A 25390-nucleotide genomic window follows, 5' to 3' on the forward strand; every position below is an offset into this window, starting at 1 on the left:
CTTGCTATCATTCTGGACGAACCAATTGGATGACTGTCTTGTTGAAATCAATGCAGATTAGGTGGTTTTAGATCTTGATCAACATACCTTCATGTCTTATTACGGCCTTGTTCTTGATGGTTGTAATAGGTTGATTCATTCGTTTAATGATGTTAGTATTATTTTTACTAGTCGTTCTGTGAATAGTGTTTGCCCATGAACTTGCAAGGGCATCATATTCTACGCCAAGACGGATGGAGTGACATACTTGTTGAATGTACAATAAAGATATACATAAACACTAGTTATTAAATAATCCTAAACAAGTTTAATAGTTTTTCGTTAGTATATAGGTAAAGATATAATTAACAATAATTATCTCCAACAATACTAGTCCTCTAAATATTTCAAATGTATTTTGATTCTATTTAGTGTATGGTCTTTTCTTTCGTAAAAAATACTAATATTTATTTTGCACAAAACGCATATAAGAATACAGTTGGGACCGGACTATTTGTATAACAACTGGGAAGTTATTACTAAATAAAGTTATTACTAAATAGATAGAGTTTGATCATAGATATTATTACTAAATTGGGAACGGTTTTTTTTTATAAAAAAAATAGAGGTTATCATAGAGGCTTTACTTTAGCATTATTATTGGAAAAATCCCTTCCCAGTGGCAAATCTCACTATTTACCCTTATTTATACAATCTGCGGTAGCTATTAAACCCTGAACAGTGTAACCGAAATATTTACCCTTATTTATACAATCTGTGTAACCGGAAAATATTAAACCCTGATCGAAAAGCCCCTCTCTGGCGATTGAGGTTTTAGAGGTTGAGAGCAATGGCTGTGGACAAAAACAAGCTACTTGAAGAAGCTTCATTTATTCGTTTCTGCAAAATCGTTCTTGGCTGGGACTATTTTACTCTGCTCAAAGATGCCGACGTAACTCTTCCTCTCTTCTTCTTACTTTGGTAATTTTAGTTTCATGTAGCTGTTTACAATCTGTTTATTGCAATGCAGAAAGCAAAGCGGAAAGAGAGAGGAAAAGTTGAAAAAGGAGCTGCTGATTCTTCAGGTTTAGCAAAAGTGAAGGACACATATAAGGATGTTGATGATTACCTTGCAACTTTTGAGCCTCTTTTGTTTGAAGAAGTTAAAGCTCAAGTAATTCAGAAAAAAGATGACGAAGAAGGTTTGTTTTTTAATTTCCATCGCTATTGGTTTCTGAATAAAAATTTCACCTAAGTGGTTGAGGAATTTCGGATTTGTTATTCAGTGTCTGCGTAAATGTGTTGCAGTGACAGAATGGGTAATGAGGCTGGTAATTGAATGCAATGAGGGAGAGGGTTTTCTCTTTCCTTCTGTAACTTATGGAGGAGATGACGATCAGGATGGGAGAATATCACAGAATGATCTCTTGCTCCTTTCCACAGAGCAGGTAATTTAATGAACTTCAGTTGACAGTGTTCTGAACTTTGGTTATTTGCTATGTTGCACTAACACGGAAACAGACATGTACACTAAAACGGATACCAGAAACATTATTTCTAAAACATAACCTTCATCAAATAGCCTACAAACTAAAATGAACATGGACACGAAAAGCTACTAACTATAAGTGTCCGTGCAACATAGGTTATCTTGTTTCCTATTTGGATTAGTATTGGCTTTCGGTTTTCTACTTGGAAGCCACATCGTGGGGACCAAGTCGGATTAGATTAGATTGAGTACTATAAATACTCTATTATGTAAATCTAATTTGTAATCTATTTTTCCACCTCCTAATAAAATCTATTCTCCTTCTGCCCGTGGATTAGCCAACACAACGTTGGTGAACCACGTAAATCTGTGTTTTGACTTTCATTTATTTATCTTTCCTTAAATCCGCACAACAGACACAAAACAACAACGTGTCAAAGGGGTCGTGATAAGTGGATTGGCTTGTGTCAGATATTGACAATCCTCGTCTCTAATTTCAATCTCACTACTCTTTTTGATTCCTTAAATTAATTCAAAGTTGATACTGTATCTGTTCTGATTTTTTTTTTTTAATTAATTACTGCAATGACTGTTGTTGCTTATTACAGATTAAAGGTGTGGAAAGACTTCCTCGTGTGCATGCATTTGCCCTGGTCGAACACCGCCAGCATAATCTTCTTAGGCTAAGAATGTTTTTGAATGGAGAGGTCATGCATTTAAATGTAGGCAACCTTGAACCTCGTACAAGGCTGCTCGAAATGAGGGGTTTCATGACTGCTGCTAAGAAACCAGAAGAAAAACCCATATATAGTCTAAAGGTAACTAGTTGCAAAATCATTTATGTCAGTGTGGTATACTTCTGCTTTGATTTTTTCCCATCCATTTTCCATTTCAATTGTGTGGATAGGATGCTGTATTAGCGGAGATCAATTAACAAATATAAAAAGGATAAATTTTGCCTTACTGAAATAGATAGACTAATCACTTGATAGAAGTTCTTTTTTTGGTACAATAGTACATTATGCCTAGAAGCAAATAGTAAGTATAAAAGAGTACAAGCTTCCCTAAAGTTGCACATTGCATGAAAGAAGGAAAACAGAACCTTAAAAAAAAAAAAGATAAAAGACCAAAATACAGTTTCTACTTGGTAGTTCTCATTATCTTTTCGAAAATGAATTTCAGCTGAAAGAGAGCTTACAGGGGCTGGAGAAAAAGAAGTAAATGGATTATCAGATTAATATCTAACAGTGATGTTCTCCACATTGCTAACAAAGTAAATTGTGTAATATCTGCTGTCCTGCCCCCCTTGTTTTCTTAGTCTTGGGACAGGGGGATTAGAGTACCATAATTCTATAAAGGAAATATCATTATTGAATGGGCTATGTCCCTGCCATGTTTTTTCAGCATTAATGAATAACAATCTGAGTGGGAACTACCAATCAGCAACTACTCTCATATTTATGATTTGTTTAAACCTTGGGGGTACTATTTGGAATCTTTTGTGTTAATACATTTGGTCTATCTGTCCCAGTCTCTAATAGACTGTGACCCTCCATTTCATGCGTTTGATCATTGTCCTATTTTATTTTATCTTGAAGATTGCTGGATATGATATTGTGTCGTTTAGTTGTAAATTTCATGAGCAAATGATGTTTTTATCCAACTTGCACTATGTTTCAGAGGATTAAAACTTTTATGTTATTTTTGTTGAGCATATTTGCTTTTCTATTTGTCTTATCAAGCTGTTGGAATTGCATACTGTCCATTGTTAATCTATTTTAAGTCTTCTTCTACAACAACTGTTTTTTCGACTTTCTGAAGCACACCATTTCATTAGTTGGATTAAGACTTGGTGGTGATAGTTATACAATTGATTATACATGCTTCTAAATTCTAACTAATGCAATGTCTTCTGTAGATATGCAGTTTATCAACTATTTGTCGTGAATATTTTGCTCTGCGGTCAATTAGCTCTCTCCCTTTCAAGGATTTAGTACTGAAGGCTACTGATGAAAATTCTGGTTCTGCAGACCAGGCATGGAAAGTATCAGGACCTCTTCGTGACCATTTTGGAGGACAGCTCAATGAATCACAACTAGAGGCTGTTGATGTGAGTTATCATTTTGGCACCATGTTTGGTAATATATATACACTATGAGGAAATAGGGATAAGTTTCTTGGTGCATAAATTGCTTTTGACTGTTGGGTGTGTTTGAGACCCTAAATGGAACATACATCACTAGGCCTAATACAGGCTGTCCACTACTGTAATGGATAGTTAGCCTTCCATCATATGTATATTGCACATATGAGACAAGATTTTGTTGGTCTCTTGACAACCAAGAGACCTACGTCAACTGCCTTCTTAGACATGACCAGAGTAACATGTTAAGAACATATACTCTTAGAAAGTAGCTATCCAAATGTCTATTAGAATGGTAGCCATATGTGCATTATTGGTCCATGACATAAATGGAGCAGAACTTTTGATCCAAGATGTTGCCTCAGCAGTTGTCTAGGTGATGGACTTTGAAATTAGAAGAGTGGTCAACATAGCGACATTTAATTATTTATCTATAGACTTATTCTTTTCATTGAGCTTTTGCATCGAGTTACCACTTGATAAATAAAAAGTATTGATGACTAATCTATATACAAATATTCAAAACCTTATGAATCTCATAGATCATTTTTGTTTTCAGGCTGGCCTATCACGTAAATCCTTTGTCTTGATACAGGTTTGATTTATTTCAAGCTTACTTCTATGTTTTGAGTTTCAATCATTTTCTTGCCATCTTTTTCTATCCTCTACCATAATAGGCACCCACTCGCATTGCGCAGTATTGCAGGTTGTTAGTTTTATTGGGGAAAATGTATCCTATTTGGTGGATATCCATGGCAAGTTTCAAACTGAATTGACAAAAGTCCATATGGGCCCTTTACAATATGTATTGACAAATCTGTAGCAAACAATAACTACATCTGATACTCATTCATGTACATGCTTTATAATCTAATTTGAATTACTTAATTGTTGCACAAGAACATTTACTGACCTTTTTTATGCTTTTATTTTCATTTGAGAAACCATAACCACAAGTTGAGCCCCTGATATTTTGGTTGAGAAGGATCCACGTTACAGTTATAACAGAGATTGGAATACACTGTCATCGTAGCCAGCATAATTTTTCTTTTGGTAATTTATCCGATTAATTAATGTGACGCTTGTCAGGCACTAGGTAGATACTTTCCCAATTAAATTTTACTGTGTATACTAGGACTCGAACCCGAGATCTCTAGCTTGTAGCCAACATAAAATAAATCAGCCTAGAGTGACTATTGACCAAAAAGGTATAGTACCCTGAGCTATTTTAATATATGCTGTCCTAATGCTGGGTAACTTGTTCTTTTATAAACGGATATGTGTTCCCTATGAAGGTTTTTAATCGGATTATGATCATTAACACCAAGATGTGCATATACATGTAAAGCTACATACTATACTTAGATAAGGATCAAATCCAAAAATCTCGAATTATATTATGCAGAGAGTTAAAGAAAATAAATAATTTGGAAGTTGTAAATATAGATAGCGCTTAACAAATCGTTGGGCTAGTGATTCTGGATAAGGAAATTTTGAGTAACTTCTTGTTGTTTTATGTAGCATAATAGCAATCTAAGTTTCTTTACAAGCCCATATAATTCAAACTTTTTAATTGACTCTTTTATTTGAATAAATGAGTGGAGATGGCTTCTTAATGTGGATCCCTTATTTGTTGAGAAAAACATTAGAAAAGCTTCTCTATCCCCCTCCACACCTGGAGAAGAAAAATCCCCATCATCATAGTTATGGATTATGATTGTGGTTGAAGAAACTACTTTTGTCTTCTCCATCCAGAAAACATGAATCAACAAGAAGACAGCGAATGAATTTGTTCTGTTGTATACTTTAAGCTATCAAAAACATTGGTAACAGTGTTTATTCACTGGCTAACTCTTGTTAAAAGTTATGTTGCCTATTGAAAATTTTGCTTTTGAAAAAGCAATGTCTGATTAGGTGATGCATGTAAACGCATTAAAATTATTCTTTTATTTGTTTATAGGGTCCTCCTGGTACAGGGAAAACGCAAACCATCCTTGCGCTTCTTAGTGCAATTTTGCATGCTACTCCAGCAAGAGTACAGTACAAGTAAGAATATGCTTCCATTGTTCACTGTACAATCATACTTTTGAAGTACTTCCTGTGATTTTTAACCATGCTGAATGTGATATAGTTTACTTTTCATCTATGCAATTTACTTTCTTGCAGGGGTGCATCTCGTGAAATTAAAAGTGGGCCAAAACTGCCAATTCAAGAGAAGTATGTGCTCGCTGCTTTAATCAATTCTTCCTGAATAGCTGTCATATGTAAGCACTTTGTCAATGAGTGCCTAAGCTTGATGTTTTGATAGTGTGATTTACACTTAAAGAGTCCACTGGGTCTTTATATACGGAGGCATTAATCATGTTGGCACTATCTGTTTGCTCAGTCTTGCTTTGGATAGTTGATATCTGTGATGCCTATTAAGTAGATGAGCATGTTGTGTTGGGAATTAATTCAAGGCACCAGTCCTGCTATTTCTCTGATGAAGTCTAGATTTCTGGCTGTCTCTGGTTTGCCTAAAGCTTTCATTGCTCCGTCCTCGATTTGGTCTTCTTGTAAGTTTGTTTATTCATCCATTTGGGACCAGACTTTTGGTGGATTGGCCAGTCTTTAAAGCTCAATTTCTGGACAGATAGGTGGATCATTCCATCGGTGGCGGACAAATTGGGTCTTGATCATCAGGATAATCGTTCACGCTTTAATTCTGTTGATGATTTTTTGGTTAATTCGGAGTGGCTTGACTTAGGCACTCTTCCTTTGGTTGTTCAAGACAGTATTCGATCTATTCACAGGGGTAGAGATGATCTTGATTTCTGCGCTTGACAGCCCTCTACGAAGGGTATTTTCTCTGCCAAAGAGTACTATTCGATTATCAGTCCTAGTTCCTCTTCGGTGGATTGGTATAAATTTGTTTGGAATGCTCACACTCCCCCTTCTCGTTCCTTCACTTTCTTGAGAGTTTTGCATGGCCAGGTTCCGACTCACGACCTCCTGCAGCCTATGATGCACGGAAACGGATACGGAAACTGAAACGGAAACGGATACGGATACGGGAAACGTAATTTCTGAAAAACATAGGAAACGAAAACGTGGGGGAAACGTGTAAATATTAAAAATATAGGGGCATATTTATAAATATTAAAAATATAATAATACATTAAATTAAACAAGATTGAAGAACAAGAGGAAGAAAGTCCAAGTTCAATCGAGATTCAAGAGACAAAGATAAAAATATGGGTAAGTTCTTTAAATTGAAGGATACATGGAAGGAATTATCTCTCAAATAGGAAGTTTCAATTTTTCTAATCTTAGATTGAATAGAAATTGCAAAATAGAAGGTTTGAATTTCCAGAATTTTAATCGAAATAGGTAGGGAAAACTGTTTAAAAATTGAGAGGCGCGTTTCATATTTTGGATAATTACGGAAACGTGCCCGGAAACGTTTCGTATCAGTTTCCGAGAGTTTCGGTTTCCCACATCTGCCGGAAACGGGGAAACGCATGTCATGAAGAGTTTCCGTGCTTCATAGCCTGCAGCATCTTGGATTCTCCTTTGCCTCTCGTTGTGTTCTATGTGGTAGGGATGCTGAGTCCATTAACCACCTATTCATTAGCTGTTCTTTTGCAGATTCTCTTTGGAGGGCTCTTGAGTTTCACTTTGACTGCTCTTTGCCTCGTTATTCACAATTCATCCACTTCTTCAGCTCTCTTCGTAGCATTCATTTTGGCTCGCAGGTGTAGATGATCTGGCGTGTTGCCGCTGTCACTTGCATCTGGTTAATCTGACATTGCAGGAATGAAGCAATCTTTAAGGAAGTTTCTCCTTCTATTCAGCACTCGAAGATCACCCTCTTTCGAATGATTCGAGAGTCCTTTGTCACTTCTAAAGGTTTTTGCTCTTCACGGAGAGATGATGTTATCTTATCCCATCTTCTGGCTTCTCCTAGGCTGCCTCCGGCTCCCAACATTATTCCGGTCTATTGGTTTAAACCTTCTCCGAGCTGGGTTAAAGTCAATGTGGACGGCTTTTCTTTTGGCACTTCACGCGAGGCAGGAGCGGGAGGTATTTTTCGCAACTATCGTGGATTTCCCAAAGGCTGTTTTGCTTTTTCTACCCCCTCCTTCTTTTGCTTATATGGTTGAATTGAGAGCCGCTATTTTTGCAATTGAACTTGCTTGGGAGAAAAATTGGCATCAACTTTGGGTTGAGTCAGACTCAATGTACGTTGTTAATCTGCTTAGACATCGTTCCATGGATGTTCCTTGGAGTATTCGTCAAGAATGGTTGCATTGTCTCAGCATTTGCTCTAGGATAAACATTCTTTTTTCACACATCTTTAGGGAAGGAAATAGAGTTGCTAATGCACTGGCAAAGTTTAGAGTCTCTTCCTTAGTGATCAATTGGTGGCCTTCAACTCCTGCTTTTTGCCACAGGTTTATCAATGTTGACATTTGTAGTATTTCTCACTTGCGTTTTTCTTGACTTTCCTAAACTTTTTCTCCTCCCCCTTCTTTTTGTTTGTTCTCCTTCCTCTTCTCTTGTTCAAACACTCATTTTTCGTTTATTAATATATTGCGGGTTTGTCAGTTCTTGGGCCACGGGTGCTCACCCAGCCCAAGTTCTGTCTCGTCCCAATTTCTATCAAAAAAAAGTAGATGAACATGTGGTGATGATTGATGGAAATTTCTAAGATGAAATAAAAATATATATGCTCTAACTGTCAGTTTTGGATAACTTAAGTCTTCAAGGGCGTGTTTGTGAACATGGATTTGAGGGAAGGAGAAGAGTGCACAAAGACATAGGCATGTATCTTAACAAATACTCTCTCCATTTCAAAATAACTGTCACATTGACCAAATTGCAAATACCAAGGAAATGATTGATTTGCATTAAATATATAGAAAATGGACTAAACTACTTATTTATACTCCATATAAGACAAGGATGGAGTAATCAGTGTCAAACTCATTAATAAGGGTAAAATAGGAAAAAATTGCCTTGAAAACTAAACCACAAATAATATGAAATAAGAAAATTTGGTCAAATGTGACAATTATTTTGAAATGGAGGGAGTATTTGTTTTGATATATGCCTTGGTACATGTGAACCCCTCCCTTTCCCTCCCCTTCCTCCCTCCAATCCCTCTTAATAGACACTACCTAAGAGTGTTTTTGCATCACAGTTTCTCGTATTTTCAACTTCCAACCAAGTATTTTGAGTGTTTAACCAGGAGAGTTGGATTCTTGTTGATCAGTATTATGGTGTTCAGTTGAGACTGAACTTTGTGCTCTATCGAACAAACGTTTGACATCATTACTTTTTCCATATAATAGAAAATGACATGCTTACTGAATCTATTCACATGATGTATCCTGCTCTTCTAGTAGAAGTATATTGGAATAATGCATTTCTGGGTTCCTCGATGGCATAACATATGATATGCAGAGTCCTTTTGATTCTCATTTTAGCTGTCACAATTGACAATTTGCAGGCAGAATCACTGGGCACTAGCATCTCCATGGTTGAATGCTAATAATCCTAGAGATTTAAACATGCCAAAAGATGGTAATGATGGGTTTTTTCCTGTTACCGGCAGTGATTTGGTAAGTTTGAATTTACTCTTGCTTTATTCCTTTTATTTAGCAATGGAATCATATTCCCCAAGTGAAATTTTAAGTTGTGCAGAAACCAGAAGTTGTTACTTCTAGTCGAAGATATCGTGTACGCGTTTTAGTATGTGCACCTTCAAACTCTGCGCTTGATGAGATTGTGCTGCGCCTTCTAAGGAATGGTACGTGTTTCATACATGCAATTAGTCCTTGAACCTGTATTCCTTTTGCTCACTTTTGACTTCTTAGGATAGAATGCTCGGTGGACTTCTAGTTTTTCTATTCTTATGATTATATATAATTCTTTCAATAGCTTGACTAGGGAGGACAATGTGGGGTAGGAATCAGCTGTGCTTGTTTTTGTTATAAAAACACTGATTTACGTGGTTCACCAACGTTGTGTTGGCTAGTCTACGGGCAGAAGGAGAATGGTATTATTAGGAGGCGAAAAACAGATTACAAATTAGGTTTACATAATGGAGTATTTATAATACCCAATCTAACCTAATCCGACTAGGAACCCATTGCTTCCTGTCGTAGTGTGTTATACTGATTCAAGGCATTAATGATGGGGATTAAGGTATTAGGTGTGAACCTTCTTAAGCACAGTAGTTTCTAAAATCTGAATCTGGCAATTTTAGGATCTATTTTTAAACCCTTGCAGTTTTCAGCTAGACTGGACACTATTGCACATATTTTCTTCTATTTACCGACTTTCCATTTCCATATCTTCAAATTTTAATGAGCAGAAATTTATCCAAACTTACTGGAAAAATCTGTTGGACATTAAGAACACAGAAAATACTGATTCTAAATTACAGAGGAAAAAGAACTTTTTGATCAAGAAATTTAGTTACAGTTGCCTTACATGGATATGCTGTTCACGTCTTGAGAATGCTGCATCTTGTAGAACATTCTTAGGATATTTCCAGCACATTCGAACAAGTGTCCATATTGGCTGAGAGCGTTTTTGCAAAAAATGGAAAGAGTAATTCGATCATGTTCTCCTGGATCATCTTGGCTGATCTCATGATAGTTCACTTCGAAACCATAGCTTATACGTAGTGTGGATCTACCTTGTACCAATAGGATTAAATCCAAGGCTAAACAAATGACTTCTCTTTGTTGTATTGTGGGATTGTAAGAGCAGATCATATTAAGATCATCTTGTGCTCTTTATAAAAAGGGAAAAGAAAAAAGAGTCCAAAGTTTGGAATACAAAACTCTTACTAGTTCTAATTGTTTTCATTCTGGATGTGTCCCACCACTATGATATACATATAAAGAAAGTTATTTTTCTTTGCAGGGATTCTTGATGAAAATGTCCGTCCGTATAATCCAAAAATTGTTCGTATTGGTCTTAAAGCTCATCACTCTGTCCAGTCAGTCTGCATGGATTACCTTGTATGTTCCTGGGAAAAACTTCAATACATTTTTTTATGAAAAAGAAGGCTGAATTTACTTGGCTCTTCCTGTTGTTTCTATTAATTTTTGTGTCATCCTGTAGTGATTTCTTTATGCATTTGTTAATTTTATCACTAAAAGCATTTGCTTTTTCTCTCAAAAATGAAAAAAAAAACATTTGCTTTTTGAGAGGAAGATACTTTTGACTTTCTATTGAACCCAAGATGAGAAGTTGCCTGCATCTAGCCAACTACTAATCACCTCCTGTAAAAAGGGGAGAAAAATTAGGAAGAATTACCTAGGTGCAGGAAGTGGAAGTCTTCAACCAGAACTTAAATTGGATTGATCTCACTGACGGTCGCTTAAGTTTGGGATATGTTGGTCAGCATTTCATGGTGGGACTTTGGGCTGAATGTTCTAAGTGACTTGATTGATACAAAATGCAAAAGATGATCTATTTTATTAATATAAAATGAAATTTTGTGATCTTATTGGGGCATTGTCCAAACATAAGTGACAGTTGATGCGATTTATCCAACTTAATTGACATCATACTATATACGTGCAGGTGGTTTTTTTTCCAAATAACGTTGCAATTTGTTATTTAATAGAAGATACCATTTCGCAGGTGAAACAAAAACATGGCGAAGCAGCTGTTGATAAACAGAAACATGGTGGTGCAGGAGGTGATACTGATAGCATCCGCACTGCTATTTTAGATGAAGCTGTAATTGTACGTGGACTTAACATTGTTCTAATGTGAAATCTAAACTTCTACATATTCTTACTATATTTTCTTTTCACTGTTGGCAGGTCTTCTCCACTCTCAGCTTCAGTGGGTCAGCAATGTTTAGCAAATTGAATCGTGGTTTTGATGTTGTTATAATAGATGAAGCTGCACAAGCGGTAACCATTCACATCCTCCTTTGTTCTAGTTACCTCTTACTATTGATGTTTTGATTTTTATAATATCTTATATTATAGACAGCTGCAGGGATATAATACATTCATGGTCCCTGAACTGTAACACTACTAACATTATGACTCCTAAACTTCATTTTGCGACAAAAAAATCCTTGAAGTTTTCATTATTTAACATTAAAGTCCAAATCAAAGAAAGTCCGTTAAAAAGTAATGAGATGATGACCAAGAACTAGGTATTTGACCTTAATATATGGTGACATGGATAAAGAAAGAGTCACTGATGTAGTCAAACTTCTTTAGGTCATCCTTTTTTTAATGGATTTTCTTTGATTTGGACTTCAATGTTAAATAATGTAAAGTTCAAGGATTTTTATCTCACATAATGAAGTTCAGGGCCATAATGTTAGTAACGGCACAGTTCAGAAGCCATAGATGTGTTTTCCTGCAGTTGCAGTAAAATATACTGAACTTTTACTTGTACTACTGTTAATGTCAAACTAAAATCCGAGTAGGTGGACTAGAAGGGAAAAAAAGGAAGAGAAAACATCATATCTTGATTGCCACTTTGTTTTTTAGCTATGACAAACAAAAATGTTGCCTCTAAATTTTTTCTTAATTCATCCGTGTCTTTTGTCTGTGGCTAATATAATGTCATTTTATAGTTGTGAAAGTTGTTGATTGTGTTAAATTAGTGTCTGCCGCGCTTTGTGAACAAAATAAATTTATGATCAAATGTTAAGGTAGATTGTGTTTGAGGATGAAAACCTGCCATGTGCCATGGGTTGAAAGCGATTCTGTTTATGTCGTGCAACTTCTTCAGTCCCGCTCCGGACAGGTTCCTTGGTCTCTCCGAATGGATTGGTTAAAATGTCTTCGACATCTTTCCTCAATGGCAGTGTTCGTTTCTCACATCTACAGGGAGGGGAACCAGGTTGCAGATCGCCTTGCAAACTTTGGTCGCACGACCCATGATTCGGTTTGGTGGGATAGTATCCCTGGCTTTTGTGTTTCGGATTACTTCTGTAATTTAAGCGGACGGCCTGTTTACCGTTTTACTTAGCTTTCTCGCATCTTTTACATTTCTTGTAACTATTCTTTATTCTTTCCTCTTTTATAATAATGGTTCTGGGTTTTGGGTTCCGGGCGGGGGTGCCAGCCTAGCTGGGATGTCTGTCTAACTCTTTTCCCTCACACCAAGATTTCAATTAAAAAAAAGCTTCATCTGACCTAAAATTAGGGTCGACGACAGTTCGGGTTATTGTGTTCAAATCGTGTCATGTTATACATATGTTCCATCCATATGATTATAATATGATATAAATGCAAAAAAAAAAAAAAATGATAACGACCTTGCATCTTGAATGACGTCCATTCTTTCATTTGTTCAATCTTTTTTAATATCAGTATTGAAAAGGCTGCAGATTTTCCAATTTAATTATCTTGCAACTGGGTATGAGTAATAAAGTATCTATTTTTTACAGATAGAACCAGCAACACTCGTTCCTTTGTCCAATGGGTGCAAACAAGTATTTCTGGTATTATCTACTGCATCACTCTTTTTTTTTTTCTTTTTTTTTCCTGCCTCTGATTTTTCTTTTTTTTTTTTTTTTTGTCATAACAAGTATTCGCTTATTGAAAACATGGTAGATTTCTGTTATTATTAACCGGTAGTATATAGTGATTGTTTAAAGTGGCAACTTCTATGAAGCACCGATACTTCCCGGAGGTCACCGTACGCGTATCCGATACTCCGGGTGCGGGGATTCGCCGGGATACGTACGGGATTCGCCTGGGAAGTATCCCCTTTTTTCTTTTTTCTTTTAAATGAGGGGATACCCGGGGACACGCCGGGGATACTTCGGGGACACGTCGGGGATACTTTAGGGTTTTTTTTATAAAAAACTTTGAAAGTATAAGGGTTTTTTTTTAAAAACTCAGTAAATAGAAGGATTAAAATGAAATAATCCAAGATTACTGGTATATAGAGGGTTATCGCGATTGAATTGAACCCTAAACTAAATTGAAAATCTCCCCTGTCGATTGAACCTAATCGTATCGAGTTCTTCTGTTCAGTCGATCCCTCTCACTCATCTGGTCTTCCTCTCATCTGGTCGATTCCCTCTCATTTGGTCTTCCTCTCATCTGGTCGATTCCCTCTGGTCGAGTTTTTCCTCTCATGGTCGATCTGCTTTGATCGATTTCTTGCTCTTATCTGGTCGATTTCTTTTGTCTTTGCAGTTAATATTATAGATGTTATTTGTGGTTTTATAATGACTTGAGAGTATTATTTGTGTTTTTATAATGACTTTATGAATATGATTTGTGATTTATATATTTATGTATTTTTTAAATTTTCATTATAAATGATATATATATATTATTAATTAAATATAAAATTTGCCGTATCCCCGCCATACCCGTATCTCATATTTTTTAGAAATGCCGTTTGCACCTGTATGCGTACCCGTATCGGTGCTTCATAGGGCAACGATGAGAACTTCGTGTAGTGTTAAACAAGAGAACATGAGTTTACCATTAAGTTGTTGATGAGCTGCTACTTGTCACGGGGACAGATTTGGGCTTAAGCCCAACGCCCCTGTGAGGCGCTGAAACTTTCCCCACCCATCGGCCAACCAAGTAATACCAAGGGAATTTTCCCCCTATAATCTTACCATCAAGTCTTACTTCCGAGAGTGTAATCAAACCTAAGCCAATGCTTGTTATCCAATTCGGAATTCCATCCTGCAAAATTCCCTGGTGTATCAAATCTCGACCCTTGTAAGAGCATGCACTATGGTCCCAATGGCCCCATAGGGTCCATAGGCTCCTTCCATATGGAGACATCACTCTCTCCCAAGGCAATATGCCCACCTCCTAGTCCCAGTGGACTAGGGTGGATCACTTAAGCCAAGTGTCTATTCACCGCTCGGAGGAGGTGGAGATCCTATGTCGGATAAGTCCTGGTCCCCCCCCGGTAGTATTCCTTTACCAACTTGGGGTTTGGGAGGAACAACCATTGATATGTGTCATTTGACACTCCCTACTAAAGCTTCCTCGGAGCTATGCCAATGCTTGGGCTAGTCGGCTTACGGGCCAATAGCCCCCTTTACACTAGGCACATGTGAAGCACTGCATGTTTTTGGCTATTGTTTATGATGTTCATGATCTATTTAGAAACTCATTCTTTGTAATCCATAATATAGGTTGGTGATCCAGTCCAACTTCCAGCCACTGTGATATCTCCTATTGCTGGGAAGTTAGGGTAATGGACTTTGCCTTTACCTTCAATTTTTTTTTTTTTATTTAATAGTTCCATATTATTGATTCTCTGCTCTCTCTATTTACAATGAAGTTATGGCACAAGTTTGTTTGAGAGGCTTCAAAGAGCTGGTTATCCAGTCAACATGTTGAAGATGCAGTATCGAATGCATCCACAGGTCAGATGAGAATTTTTGTACATATGTTCTCAATAGGAATTATGCCAGTATAAATAATTCTGATTATGATCATCAATTAAGGAATCTATAATTATCAATTAATTACTAAATCTGTGGTTAAATTGTGAAATCTAGGGATGGCAATTTGTCTAAGTGGATCGTGTTTGTGTCATGTCAATTATTGGGTTAGTGTCAAATGAGTCAACCCTAACCCAATACAAAAAATTCGGCATCATAATCGTGTCAACTCAATCGGGCTAGTCTTTGTATCGTGTTCGCAGGTCACATGTAATTTTACTACTTATGTTAATGGAGACATTTAAAAATTCATGAGGATGTAGTAATACTTCTAAATAATATCATTCTTGGATTAGCAGGTTAACTCTGACCTTCCAATAGTTTGACCCAAACTCTTTCTAACAAGCCCTTAATCGGCTTATATTATGTTGGGTTCATGTAATTTTCTCACATGTCATGTGTAAATTGTAATTTTATTATCTCTATATATGTAAAAATATGAGAGGTTCGAGTCATGTTTGTGGGTGAAAATAGTAATTTTATTACTTATATTAGGGTGAGTTAGTAAAAAATGACCTATAACCTGTTTAATAGAACACTAATCCACTAAATTCATCTTGAATTCTTGTCGTGTTATCGGGTCGTGTACACGATTGCCACCTCTAGTGAAATCGAAAGATTAAGTGTCTGATAAGTGAAAGCAGCCTTCCTGTACATTAGTATGTTGCACGAAAACAAAAACAAAGGGTAAAAAGTTTCTACGGTCTCTAAAGTAGGGGCTTTGTGCACCTGTGGTAAAAAAAAAAGAAGTAGCAAATTTGTGTTAATAAAAGTCACTACGGCCGGTTCCAACGATCTAGAACACCGAAACATTGTCGTAGCTGTCACGTCAACCACACCTCATGATATGTCGGACACATGTCACCACGTGGTAATTAAAAATAAAAAATGAATTGTATCAATTTGGGATACGGATGAAGGTTAGGACATTTAGATTTTAGTAGCCACGTTTCGCCACCATGTGGCTACACGAGTCAGTCATATTGTGAGGTGTTGTTGGCATGGAGGTCATGTAAGCTTTCCGGTGGTCCAGATCGTGGGATCCGGCCATAGGGACTTTATTGACACAAATTTGCTACATTAGTAACTTTATTGGGTCAAAAACTACTTTAGTGACCATCAGTGCACAAAGCCCTTACTTTAGTGACTGTAGAATCTTCTTACCCCAAAAACAAACGCGGGAGAAGTTTATTTCTGAAAACATAAGCTAATGAAGAGGAGTTGCTGTGAAACATTATAGTCCACTATAAATCACAATTTAGTATAGCAGTCTAATATTTATCATATTTTTGTCAAGCAGATAAGAAGCTTTCCTTCGAAGGAGTTTTATTCTGAGGCACTTCAAGATGCCGATGATATTGAGAGCAAAACAATGCGGGACTGGCATATGTACCGTTGCTTTGGTCCATTTTGCTTCTTTGATATACATGAAGGGAAAGAATCACAGCCCTCTGGAAGTGGGTCTTGGGTTAACACAGATGAGATTGACTTTGTCATGCATTTGTATCATAAATTGGTGACTATGCATCCAGAACTTAGGTCAAGTTCACAATTCGCAATTATATCTCCTTATAGAAATCAAGTAAAGCTTTTCCAAGATCGATTTAAGGAAACTTTTGGGCAAGAATCTCAAAAATTTGTGGATATTCAAACAGTTGATGGTTTCCAGGTAAGTTTGTTTTTGTTTTCCATTTAGTTATAAAATCTTCAACTATAGGATTAAGATATGTAATTAAGGTTATGATGTCAGGTTTATGGAATCACAAATTGCTTGCACCAATACTTCATTTGGTGCCATATTTTATTTGGAAGAAATGAGGGTTAAAGCTAAAGTTCATTTTGTATCAATAAAATAACTTATCTTTTGTACCAGTAAAGTCACTCTGAACATTTTCAGGCTAAATTCTCGTCAGAAATGCTGACTAGAGCGCTTAGTTAATTCAACCAAGCAATGTTAGCCGTGTATTAGTTACTGTAATGTGACACTCATTTACTTAGTTAGGTTAACGGAGGTTGTTAAACGAAGGTTGGGAGGTAAAGAGGAAATGTGTGTCATGTGGCAGTCAATTAATACACATGGCGCTTACATGGCTTGAGTGAATTGACCAAGTGTGCTAGTTAATATTTCCAGCGAGAATTTTGGCCTCAAACTGTTCAAAGTAACTTTATTGTTACAAAATGCAATTAGTTAGGTTAGAGTAAATGGGTGTCACATGGCAGTAAATTAATACACATGGCGTTTACGTGACTTGGTTGAATTGACTAAATGTCCTAGTTAATATTTCCTGGGAGAATTTGGTATGAAAATGATTAAAGTGACTTTATTGGTGCAAAGATGAGTTATTTTATTGATACAAAATGAACTTTTATAATTTTATTGGAACATTGTCTAAACTTAAATGAACGCGGGCGAAATTTAGTCCTTAGTCATATTCATTGAAATATATTGTGTTATTTGTTTTGCAGGGTAGAGAAAAAGATGTTGCAATATTCTCATGTGTTAGGGCCAATAAAGACAGAGGTATTGGTTTTCTCTCTGATTTTCGGCGAATGAATGTTGGTATTACTCGGGCCAAGTCTAGTGTGCTGGTACGTTTAACTTTATGCATTTTAACAGTTTTTCAGGGTAAACTGTATCAATGGTTCCGAAGTTTCGGGTCAGTTTCAAAAAGGTCATTGAACTTCATTTTGTTTCAATAAAGTTATTAAAGTTTGCTTCTTATTTCAGTAAAGTCATTCCAACTAATTCGGACTGAAAAAATCATTTAAATAGTGATATGACAACCACATTGAAAAGAACTTTGCTATTTATAATATGACAGCCACATGGCAACCACGTGTATACCATGTGACAGCTAAAAAAATATATATTTTGCATTCAAGCAGTTGAATTAAGTAAACAATAACTATAATTTTTATTTTTATTTTGTCATCTGACTGCCATGTCATATGTAGAAGTCAATTACTTTTAACGTAGTTGTCATTTCATTATTCAAGTGAATTTTCTTGTTTGAAATGACCAGTTCAACTTTATTGAAATAAAATGAAGTTCGGTGATCTTTTTTAAAACTAATTCTAAACTTCGGTTACCATCAACGCAGTAAACCCGATGTCCCCCCTAGCTTGTGTTTGATTATCTCTTACTTGTAATGAAAATGGTTGATATTTTAGGTAGTGGGTTCGGCATCAGCTTTGAGCTGCGATGAGCATTGGAACAACCTAGTGGAAAGTGCCAAGGAGAGAGGTCTTCTAATTAAGGTTTATACTTAAACTAGATTCAATATCTTCTTTCATTTTGCTCTGGGTTGACACAAGACGACGTGGAGTTTAAACTGGTCAAAACGATTAATCAAGCGAATTGAATATAGTTCAAATAACACGACCCGTTTAATACTAGTAACCTATGAAGCACTGGTACGGGTACGGCGAGGATACGGCAAATTTTATATATAATTAATAAATATATATCATTTGTAATGAAAAATCTGAAAGATATATAAGTATATAAACCACAAATCACATTCATAAAGTCATTATAAAACCACGTATAACACTCATAAGTTATTATAAAACCATAAATAACATCTATACTAGTATTAACTAATAAGTCATATAATCCTTATATTTTTAAAAAATTTTAATTTGTTAATGGGTGGTGGGTTAATATTACTTTATTTAATTTGTTATATAACCTTATATTTTTAAGGGTTTTTTTTTAAAAAAAAAAACCCAACAATTTAACTAATTTAATTATGAAAAGTATTCCCGAAGTATCCCCTAATTAGAAAAGAAAAAAAAGGGATACTTCCTAGCCGTATCCCGTATGTATCCCGCCGTATCCCCGTCCTTGGAATATCGGATACGCGTACGTTCATAGCTAGTAACCTGTTTAACCTATTACAAAATTTATTAATTAGGAAAAGGAGAAAGATTATACATAGGGTAAAATGATAAACTCATAACAATATATATTATTTACAAATATATTTAAGTTTAAATGGGTTAAATGGGTCGGGATTGACACGATCAACTCATTAAATGATGATTGATAAAACTGAAAATTAAATACTAAAAAAATAATTACTGAATTTAAGTGTAAAATATTATAAAGGCTGAAAATATTAAATAATATAACTGTTTTATAAAATACTAAAAATAAGTATGAATTTAAAAATATTAGTGAATAATGTTTTAAGTTAAATATTTTGATTCATTAGACTAAGTGATGTTTTGGATTTAACTGGAATTTTTAAGTGATGTAACCAAACGAGCTAAAATTAATAAACACTTATAATTCAAACTCGTTAAGTCTTAAGCCTAGTTGGTTTAATTTAAGGGTTACACGATTTGTGTTGTCGTGCCATGATCCATTTTGACGGCCCTACATAGTTTCCTTGTAATCGGAAGCACATTATGTTGTTTTTGCGTGTACTATTTCCCTTTCGTGGACATTTGATTCCTTGATTTGGAAATATTTCTGCAATTCCGAACTAACACAGATGCTGTGGGCAGGTTGACAAGCCATATGAAACATTTTTCAGTGCCTCAAATCTTGAATCTATGAAGATCACAGAAAATCCAGAGGGTGGAGATGGCCCAGAACAAGACAATGATGTAATAATGCATGGTAATATCGAAGATGCTGATCAAGCGCCAGCCGCCGGTGATGATGACTTCGAGGAAAGGGTCGATGAAGAATAGAACATCAAGGTTCTTTCCCATATTTATTAACCTATTTAATATGCACAACATTCTTAGCTTTTAGCTGATTCATTTATACTCTTAACACAGTAAGAAAAATCACAAAATATGATGGCATGTTATCTATAACATTGCATGGGAACTTTGATTTCAAAGCGTTTTCACATATTCGTTTCGGAAACCGAAACTCTAGGAAACATGTATGAAATGTTTTGAGTCACGTTTCCATAATTATGAAAACTCGCTTTCTAGAATGTATTGTACACGTGGACGTGGATTAATGCTAATCACATGTTTATGTTACTGTATCCGTTTTCATGCAACGTGTTACAAGATGGGATGGCAGTGTTTTTGTTAGTTTGAGGAAAGGGAAAAGAGGCAACAGAGATGGATCATTCGGCAATGTATTCTGATAGTGTTATTCTTGACATGCAAAAGAATTACTAGAGCATTCCCCATATTCATTCCTGTTCAAAAATCACCCAATCCCCATCCTGTGAGGAATTTTTTTCGGGGATTTCTCATTTCCATCGGGGTAGATCCTCAATAAGGACGGGAAACCCTGTCCGTTGACAATTCTGTAGCAGCGATTAATGCCATCCTTGTAATTTTATTAATAGATTTTGAATTCAATGAAAACAGAAATGGCATCAATATGTTATAGGGAACTCCCTTTTTCTTTTTTTCTTTTTCATATTGATAATTGTCAATTTAACATCCCCCGACGTACTTTTTTGTTAAAATTTTGTCCAAAGTTTTTCAGGATTGTATACAAACAAACATGCATATTAATTGCAAAAACGAGAAAACATAGTGTAGTAAATTAAAAGATTAACATGCATTGTTAGATTTATTCACATATAAATCCTACATAGTACTCAAGTTATATCAGTGGCGGAGCCAGAACCTATAGGTCGGGGTTAGACCATGGATTAAAAAAAAAATGCTACTTCAACATATTTATAAAAATAAAAAAAAACAATATAAAAGACAAATTATTATGAGAGTTAAAGTATATACCTATAGTAAGAAAATTAATGCTTAACAGGTGACAATTTACCCCTCCGAGATTGTTATGTTCTGAAAATTTTGCATAATTGTTTCATTTTTTATACCGATAAAAATTCTTTTCTGAACGTAACAAACTAGACAATCTGTGAGAAACTCATCACTCATTTTGTTGCGCAAACCAGTCTTAATTAATTTCATTGCAGGGAAGATCTTTCAATAGAAGCTGTTGTAACAGGTAAGATCAAAATCATCTTAATAAGTCAATATGTTAAAGGAAATAGAGAGTGAGCATTTGAACCATCTTTTTTGTCAGGCCACTAATATCTGCCAAACTAGAAAATGCTGCTTCGATCTCATTTCAGATATGAAGAGTTTGAGTTCCTCTTTAAGCTGAGTTAGATCACAATAAGAAAAATCTTCTAAATATAACTCAGCAAGATGAAGCACTTGTCGGTGATCAAAATTCTCAAAAGCATTTATAAGATCATGACATACAAACAAATAACTCTGTATTTGACTCACAAAAACGATTATTAATTTCTGCAACAAGACGATCAACAACCTAATATTTTTCAAATACAAAAAAGTCAAACATGGTTGAATACTAGTTATATCATTATATGAAAAGTAAAAACAAACAAAGCACCTCGGCAAAAATTTTGACATAAAAGTGATGATGATGAGTCCTTGGAACACCATCAAGAAGCCTTCTAACTTGATTTGTAATAATATCTTCCATATTGTGCACTTCAATTTTATTTTCTGAACAAAAACCACCGACTTCTTTACATAACTCTTTGCATCCACTCTCCTTGTATGTTGCCAAACTCTGATTCGTCAATCTAATCATTCGTACAATATTAGCAATGTTTTAATGCTTCACTTGTAGAGACTGTGATAACACATTTGTCATTCCTAATATGTGTTTCATTAAATGAACAATGAAACAAAATTCATAAGTGGACATTTTGCTTATCAAACCATATACACTGCTTGCAGTCTTATGATCAGTGGTATCAGCATGTACAACATGAAGCACCTCTATCACTAAACTCCACATACTAAGAAGACGTGAAACTGTAATATAGTGAGAACCCCATCTGGTATCTCCTGGTCGAGCTAAACTTGTTTCTTGATGTTTGTCTTTTTCTGTAGAAATATCTCCATTTTCTAAAGAATGCACTACTTTATCATGATGTGATTGACGAAGAGCATCTTTCCTTCTACATGAAGCTCCAACAGTATTCACAATCATAGACATATGCAAATCACATATCAATTTATTATGATCTGCAACAGCAACAACCACTAACTGAAGTTGGTAAGCAAAACAATGAACATTGTCGTAATGCCTTGAATCAGTATATCCTGTTTCCTATTCAGAGTAGTATTGTGTTTCGGATTTCTACTTGGATTTGGAATCGTGGGGACATTGTGGGATCATGGGTTCCTAGTTGGATTAGGATCATGGGTTCCAAGTAGGATTAGGTTAGATTGGGTATTATAAATACCCCATTATGTAAACCTAATTATTTAATATCTGTTTTTCTGCCTCCAAATAAATACTATTCTCCTTCTGCCTGTGGACTAGCCAACACAACGTTGGTTAACCATGTAAATCTGTGTTTTCGATTATTTACTTATTTATCTTTCATTAATTCCGCACAACAAACTGGTATCGGAGCTTTTGGTTTCTGATCGGTGTTTTGTTTTCTGGAGAGAAAGATGTCTGCTATGAACGTGAAAATCGAAAAGTTTATTGGGAGAAATAGTTTAAGTCTATGGCAGATTAAAATGTGGACTTTGTTAAAACAACAAGGTCTGTGGACGTCGTTGAAGAAGACAACGGGAGAGGTCACTGCTGAGATGGAGATTCTGGAAGAAAAGACACATTCGACAATTATGTTGTGCCTCGCAGATGACGTCATCATTGAGGTCTCAGACGAAGAGACTGCTGTTGGTCTGTGGATGAAGTTAGAAAGCTTATACATGATGAAATCTTTAACAAACAAACTTCTTCTGAAACAACGTCTGTTTGGCCTGCGAATGCAGGAAGGTATGCAACTCAGGGATCATTTAGATCAATTGAACACATTATTATTAGAATTACGTAATATTGATGTGAAAATTGAAGATGAAGATGGTGCTTTGATTTTGTTGGTGTCTTTACCGCTTTCATATGAGAATTTTGTTCAATCATTTATTGTTGGTAAAGATATTATGACTCTGGAAGAAGTTAGGTCGTCTCTTCATAGCAGGGAGTTGCGCCATAAGGCGAACAATACAGGTACAGATAATCAGGCCTCTGGACTATTTGCCAGCGACAGTAAGGGAAAGGGAAACGGTGGAAAGAAGAAGTCTAAGAAGCCGTTCTCAAAGGGTCTCAAACCAGACGACACCTGTAATTACTGTAAGGAGAAAGGACATTGGAAAACTGATTGTCCAAAGAAGAAGAAGAAATCAAAAAATCAACCAGGTTCTGCTACTGTAGCAGATGGCGACACCAACTCTGAAAATGATATTGCTCTACTAGTTGCTGATGGACACACTCATCACTCTGATGTGTGTTCTTGATTCAGGAGCATCTTATCGTATTTGTCCAAGGAGAGAATGGTTTTCAACTTATAAGCATGTAGATGGAGGTAGCATTTCAATGGCTAATAGTCATGTCTGCAAGGCAGTTGGAATAGGCTCGATCAAGTTGAGGACACATGATGGTAAGTTCTGCACATTGAACGAAGTCAGGCATGTTCCGTTGATGATGAAGAATCTGATATCTCTGAGTCTGCTAGACAGCAGGGGTCTCAGTTGGTCAGGAAAAGATGGAGTTCTGCATGTTTGTAAAGGTTCTGATGTGATTCTGAAAGGTGTGAAACATGGTACTTTGTATTTCCTGCAAGGTTCCTGTCACGTTCGTATCTAAATTTCTAGAAGTTATACCTTGAGATTAATATATATTATAATTATTGGGTGTGTGAAATAAATTTGGTGCTATAGGAAAATTTTGGTTTTTGTTTTGATTTTTCTCTTTATTTGAGAGATACTGCTACTGATTTATATAATAAGTCAGTGGTAATGTCTCACCGTCTTACATGATCTTATTTTAGGCCGGGTTTGACAGTTCCACTGTTACAGGTTCAGCTAATGCTACATCGTCAGAGATTGACCAGGAAGATATGACAAAGCTATGGCATATGAGACTTGGTCATATAGGCGAAAGAGGGATGCAGATTCTATCAAAGGATGATCTTCTTGGTGGTCATAAAATCAAGAGTCTGGAGTTTTGTGAACACTGTGTCTTTGGGAAACTACATCGCATCAAGTTTCCCAAAGCTATTCACATAACAAAAGGCACACTTGATTACATCCACTCTGATTGTTGGGGTCCATCTCGAGTTGAGTCTTTGGGAGGTCACAGATATTTTGTGTCTCTGAATGATGATTATTCAAGGATGACTTGGGTCATCATGATGAAGCATAAAAGTGAAGCTTTCAAGAATTTCAAGCAGTGGAAAGCATTGGTGGAAAACCAAACAGGAAAGAAGATAAAGAGGCTGCGAAATGATAATGGTCTAGAATTTTGCTCGTCTGAGTTTGATCAGTTCTGTAAGGATGAAGGGATTGCTCGGCATCACACAGTTAGGAATACACCGCAACAGAATGGTGTAGCTGAACGAATGAACCGGACATTACTGGAGAGGGTGAGGTGTATGCTCTCTAACGATGGGTTAGATAAAAGATTCTGGGCTGAAGCGGTGAACACAACATGTTATCTGATTAACCGCGGACCACACATCGGCATACAGCTCAAGACGCCTACAGAAATATGGTCAGGAAAGGTTGCTGATTACTCAAATTTGAAAGCTTTTGGGTGCACAGTTTACTATCATGTTAATGAGGGTAAGCTAGAGCCAAGAGCCAAGAAGGGAGTGTTCGTAGGCTATGGAGATGGAGTTAAAGGCTTCAGGATCTGGTCTCCATCAGAGAAAAGGGTCATTCTAAGCAGAAATCTAGTCTTTGACGAAAAATATGTACTTAGACCCATTGTGAAGCCTACAACTGCAACAGAAACTGATAGCATTGATAAACAAGTGGAGCTTCAGGTCATACAGAGTGAGAGTGGCTTGAAGGAACAAGAGTTAGAAGCAGAAATAAAGCTACCAGAATTTACACCATCAGTTTCTCAACCATCTGAAGCTACACATCGTAGCTTAGCTCAAGATCGACCAAGGAGGGTTGGAGTTGGGCCACCTAAGAGGTATGGTTTTGAGGACATGGTGGGCTATGCACTACAGGTTGCTGAAGGGGTGGACACTCGTGAACCATCAACTTACAAATAAGCTGTTTCAAGCACCGATTCTGAGAAATGGCTTGCTGCTATGGGAGATGAGATGGAGTCCCTTCATAAGAATCAAACATGGGATTTAGTCATACCACCTCCAGGGAGAAAGATTATTACTTGCAAGTGGGTTCTCAAGATGAAGGAAGGGATATCATCTGAGATAGAGGGAGAAGTCTGTTCATCTAGCACTGTCATGGGTGCATCTGTTATGTTTTCAGAAGGATTCAAGCCAAGGTGGAGATTTGTCGTAATGCCTTGAATCAGTGTATCCTG

General features: G+C 36.2%; 1 protein-coding gene across 3 annotated transcripts; it reads left to right on the forward strand.

Moving 5' to 3' along the window:
* Positions 1 to 719: 719 nt before the first annotated feature.
* Positions 720 to 22197, forward strand: LOC136208963 (probable helicase MAGATAMA 3). Of its 3 annotated transcripts, none has more exons than XM_066000277.1 (21): positions 720 to 931; positions 1010 to 1181; positions 1288 to 1427; positions 2077 to 2286; positions 3387 to 3578; positions 4171 to 4206; positions 5572 to 5657; positions 5778 to 5828; positions 9103 to 9214; positions 9297 to 9402; positions 10527 to 10624; positions 11253 to 11357; positions 11438 to 11530; positions 13030 to 13083; positions 14752 to 14810; positions 14901 to 14985; positions 16364 to 16732; positions 17530 to 17652; positions 18235 to 18321; positions 19576 to 19773; positions 21931 to 22197. In XM_066000277.1, the coding sequence occupies exons 1-20, from the start codon at positions 830 to 832 to the stop codon at positions 19762 to 19764; spliced, it is 2469 nt and encodes an 822-aa protein (XP_065856349.1). In that variant the 5' UTR covers positions 720 to 829; the 3' UTR covers positions 19765 to 19773; positions 21931 to 22197. The 3 variants fall into 3 exon arrangements, with proteins under 3 accessions (XP_065856349.1, XP_065856348.1, XP_065856347.1); XM_066000276.1 differs by lacking the exon at positions 21931 to 22197 and adding an exon at positions 20099 to 20393; XM_066000275.1 differs by lacking the exon at positions 21931 to 22197 and having other exon boundaries at positions 19576 to 20079.
* The last annotated feature ends 3193 nt before the right edge of the window (positions 22198 to 25390 follow it).

Source organism: Euphorbia lathyris, chromosome 10 (assembly GCF_963576675.1).
Source record: "Euphorbia lathyris chromosome 10, ddEupLath1.1, whole genome shotgun sequence".
Lineage (NCBI taxonomy): Eukaryota > Viridiplantae > Streptophyta > Magnoliopsida > Malpighiales > Euphorbiaceae > Euphorbia > Euphorbia lathyris.

Excerpts from the sequence above, each read along its gene's own strand:
- LOC136208963 (XM_066000277.1), top strand. The coding sequence starts at position 830 with ATGGCTGTGGACAAAAACAAGCTACTTGAAGAAGCTTCATTTATTCGT. Across the intron at positions 5,658-5,777 it reads CCAGCAAGAGTACAGTACAA|GGGTGCATCTCGTGAAATTA; the intron begins GTAAGAATATGC and ends ACTTTCTTGCAG. Across the intron at positions 9,403-10,526 it reads GCTGCGCCTTCTAAGGAATG|GGATTCTTGATGAAAATGTC; the intron begins GTACGTGTTTCA and ends TTTTCTTTGCAG.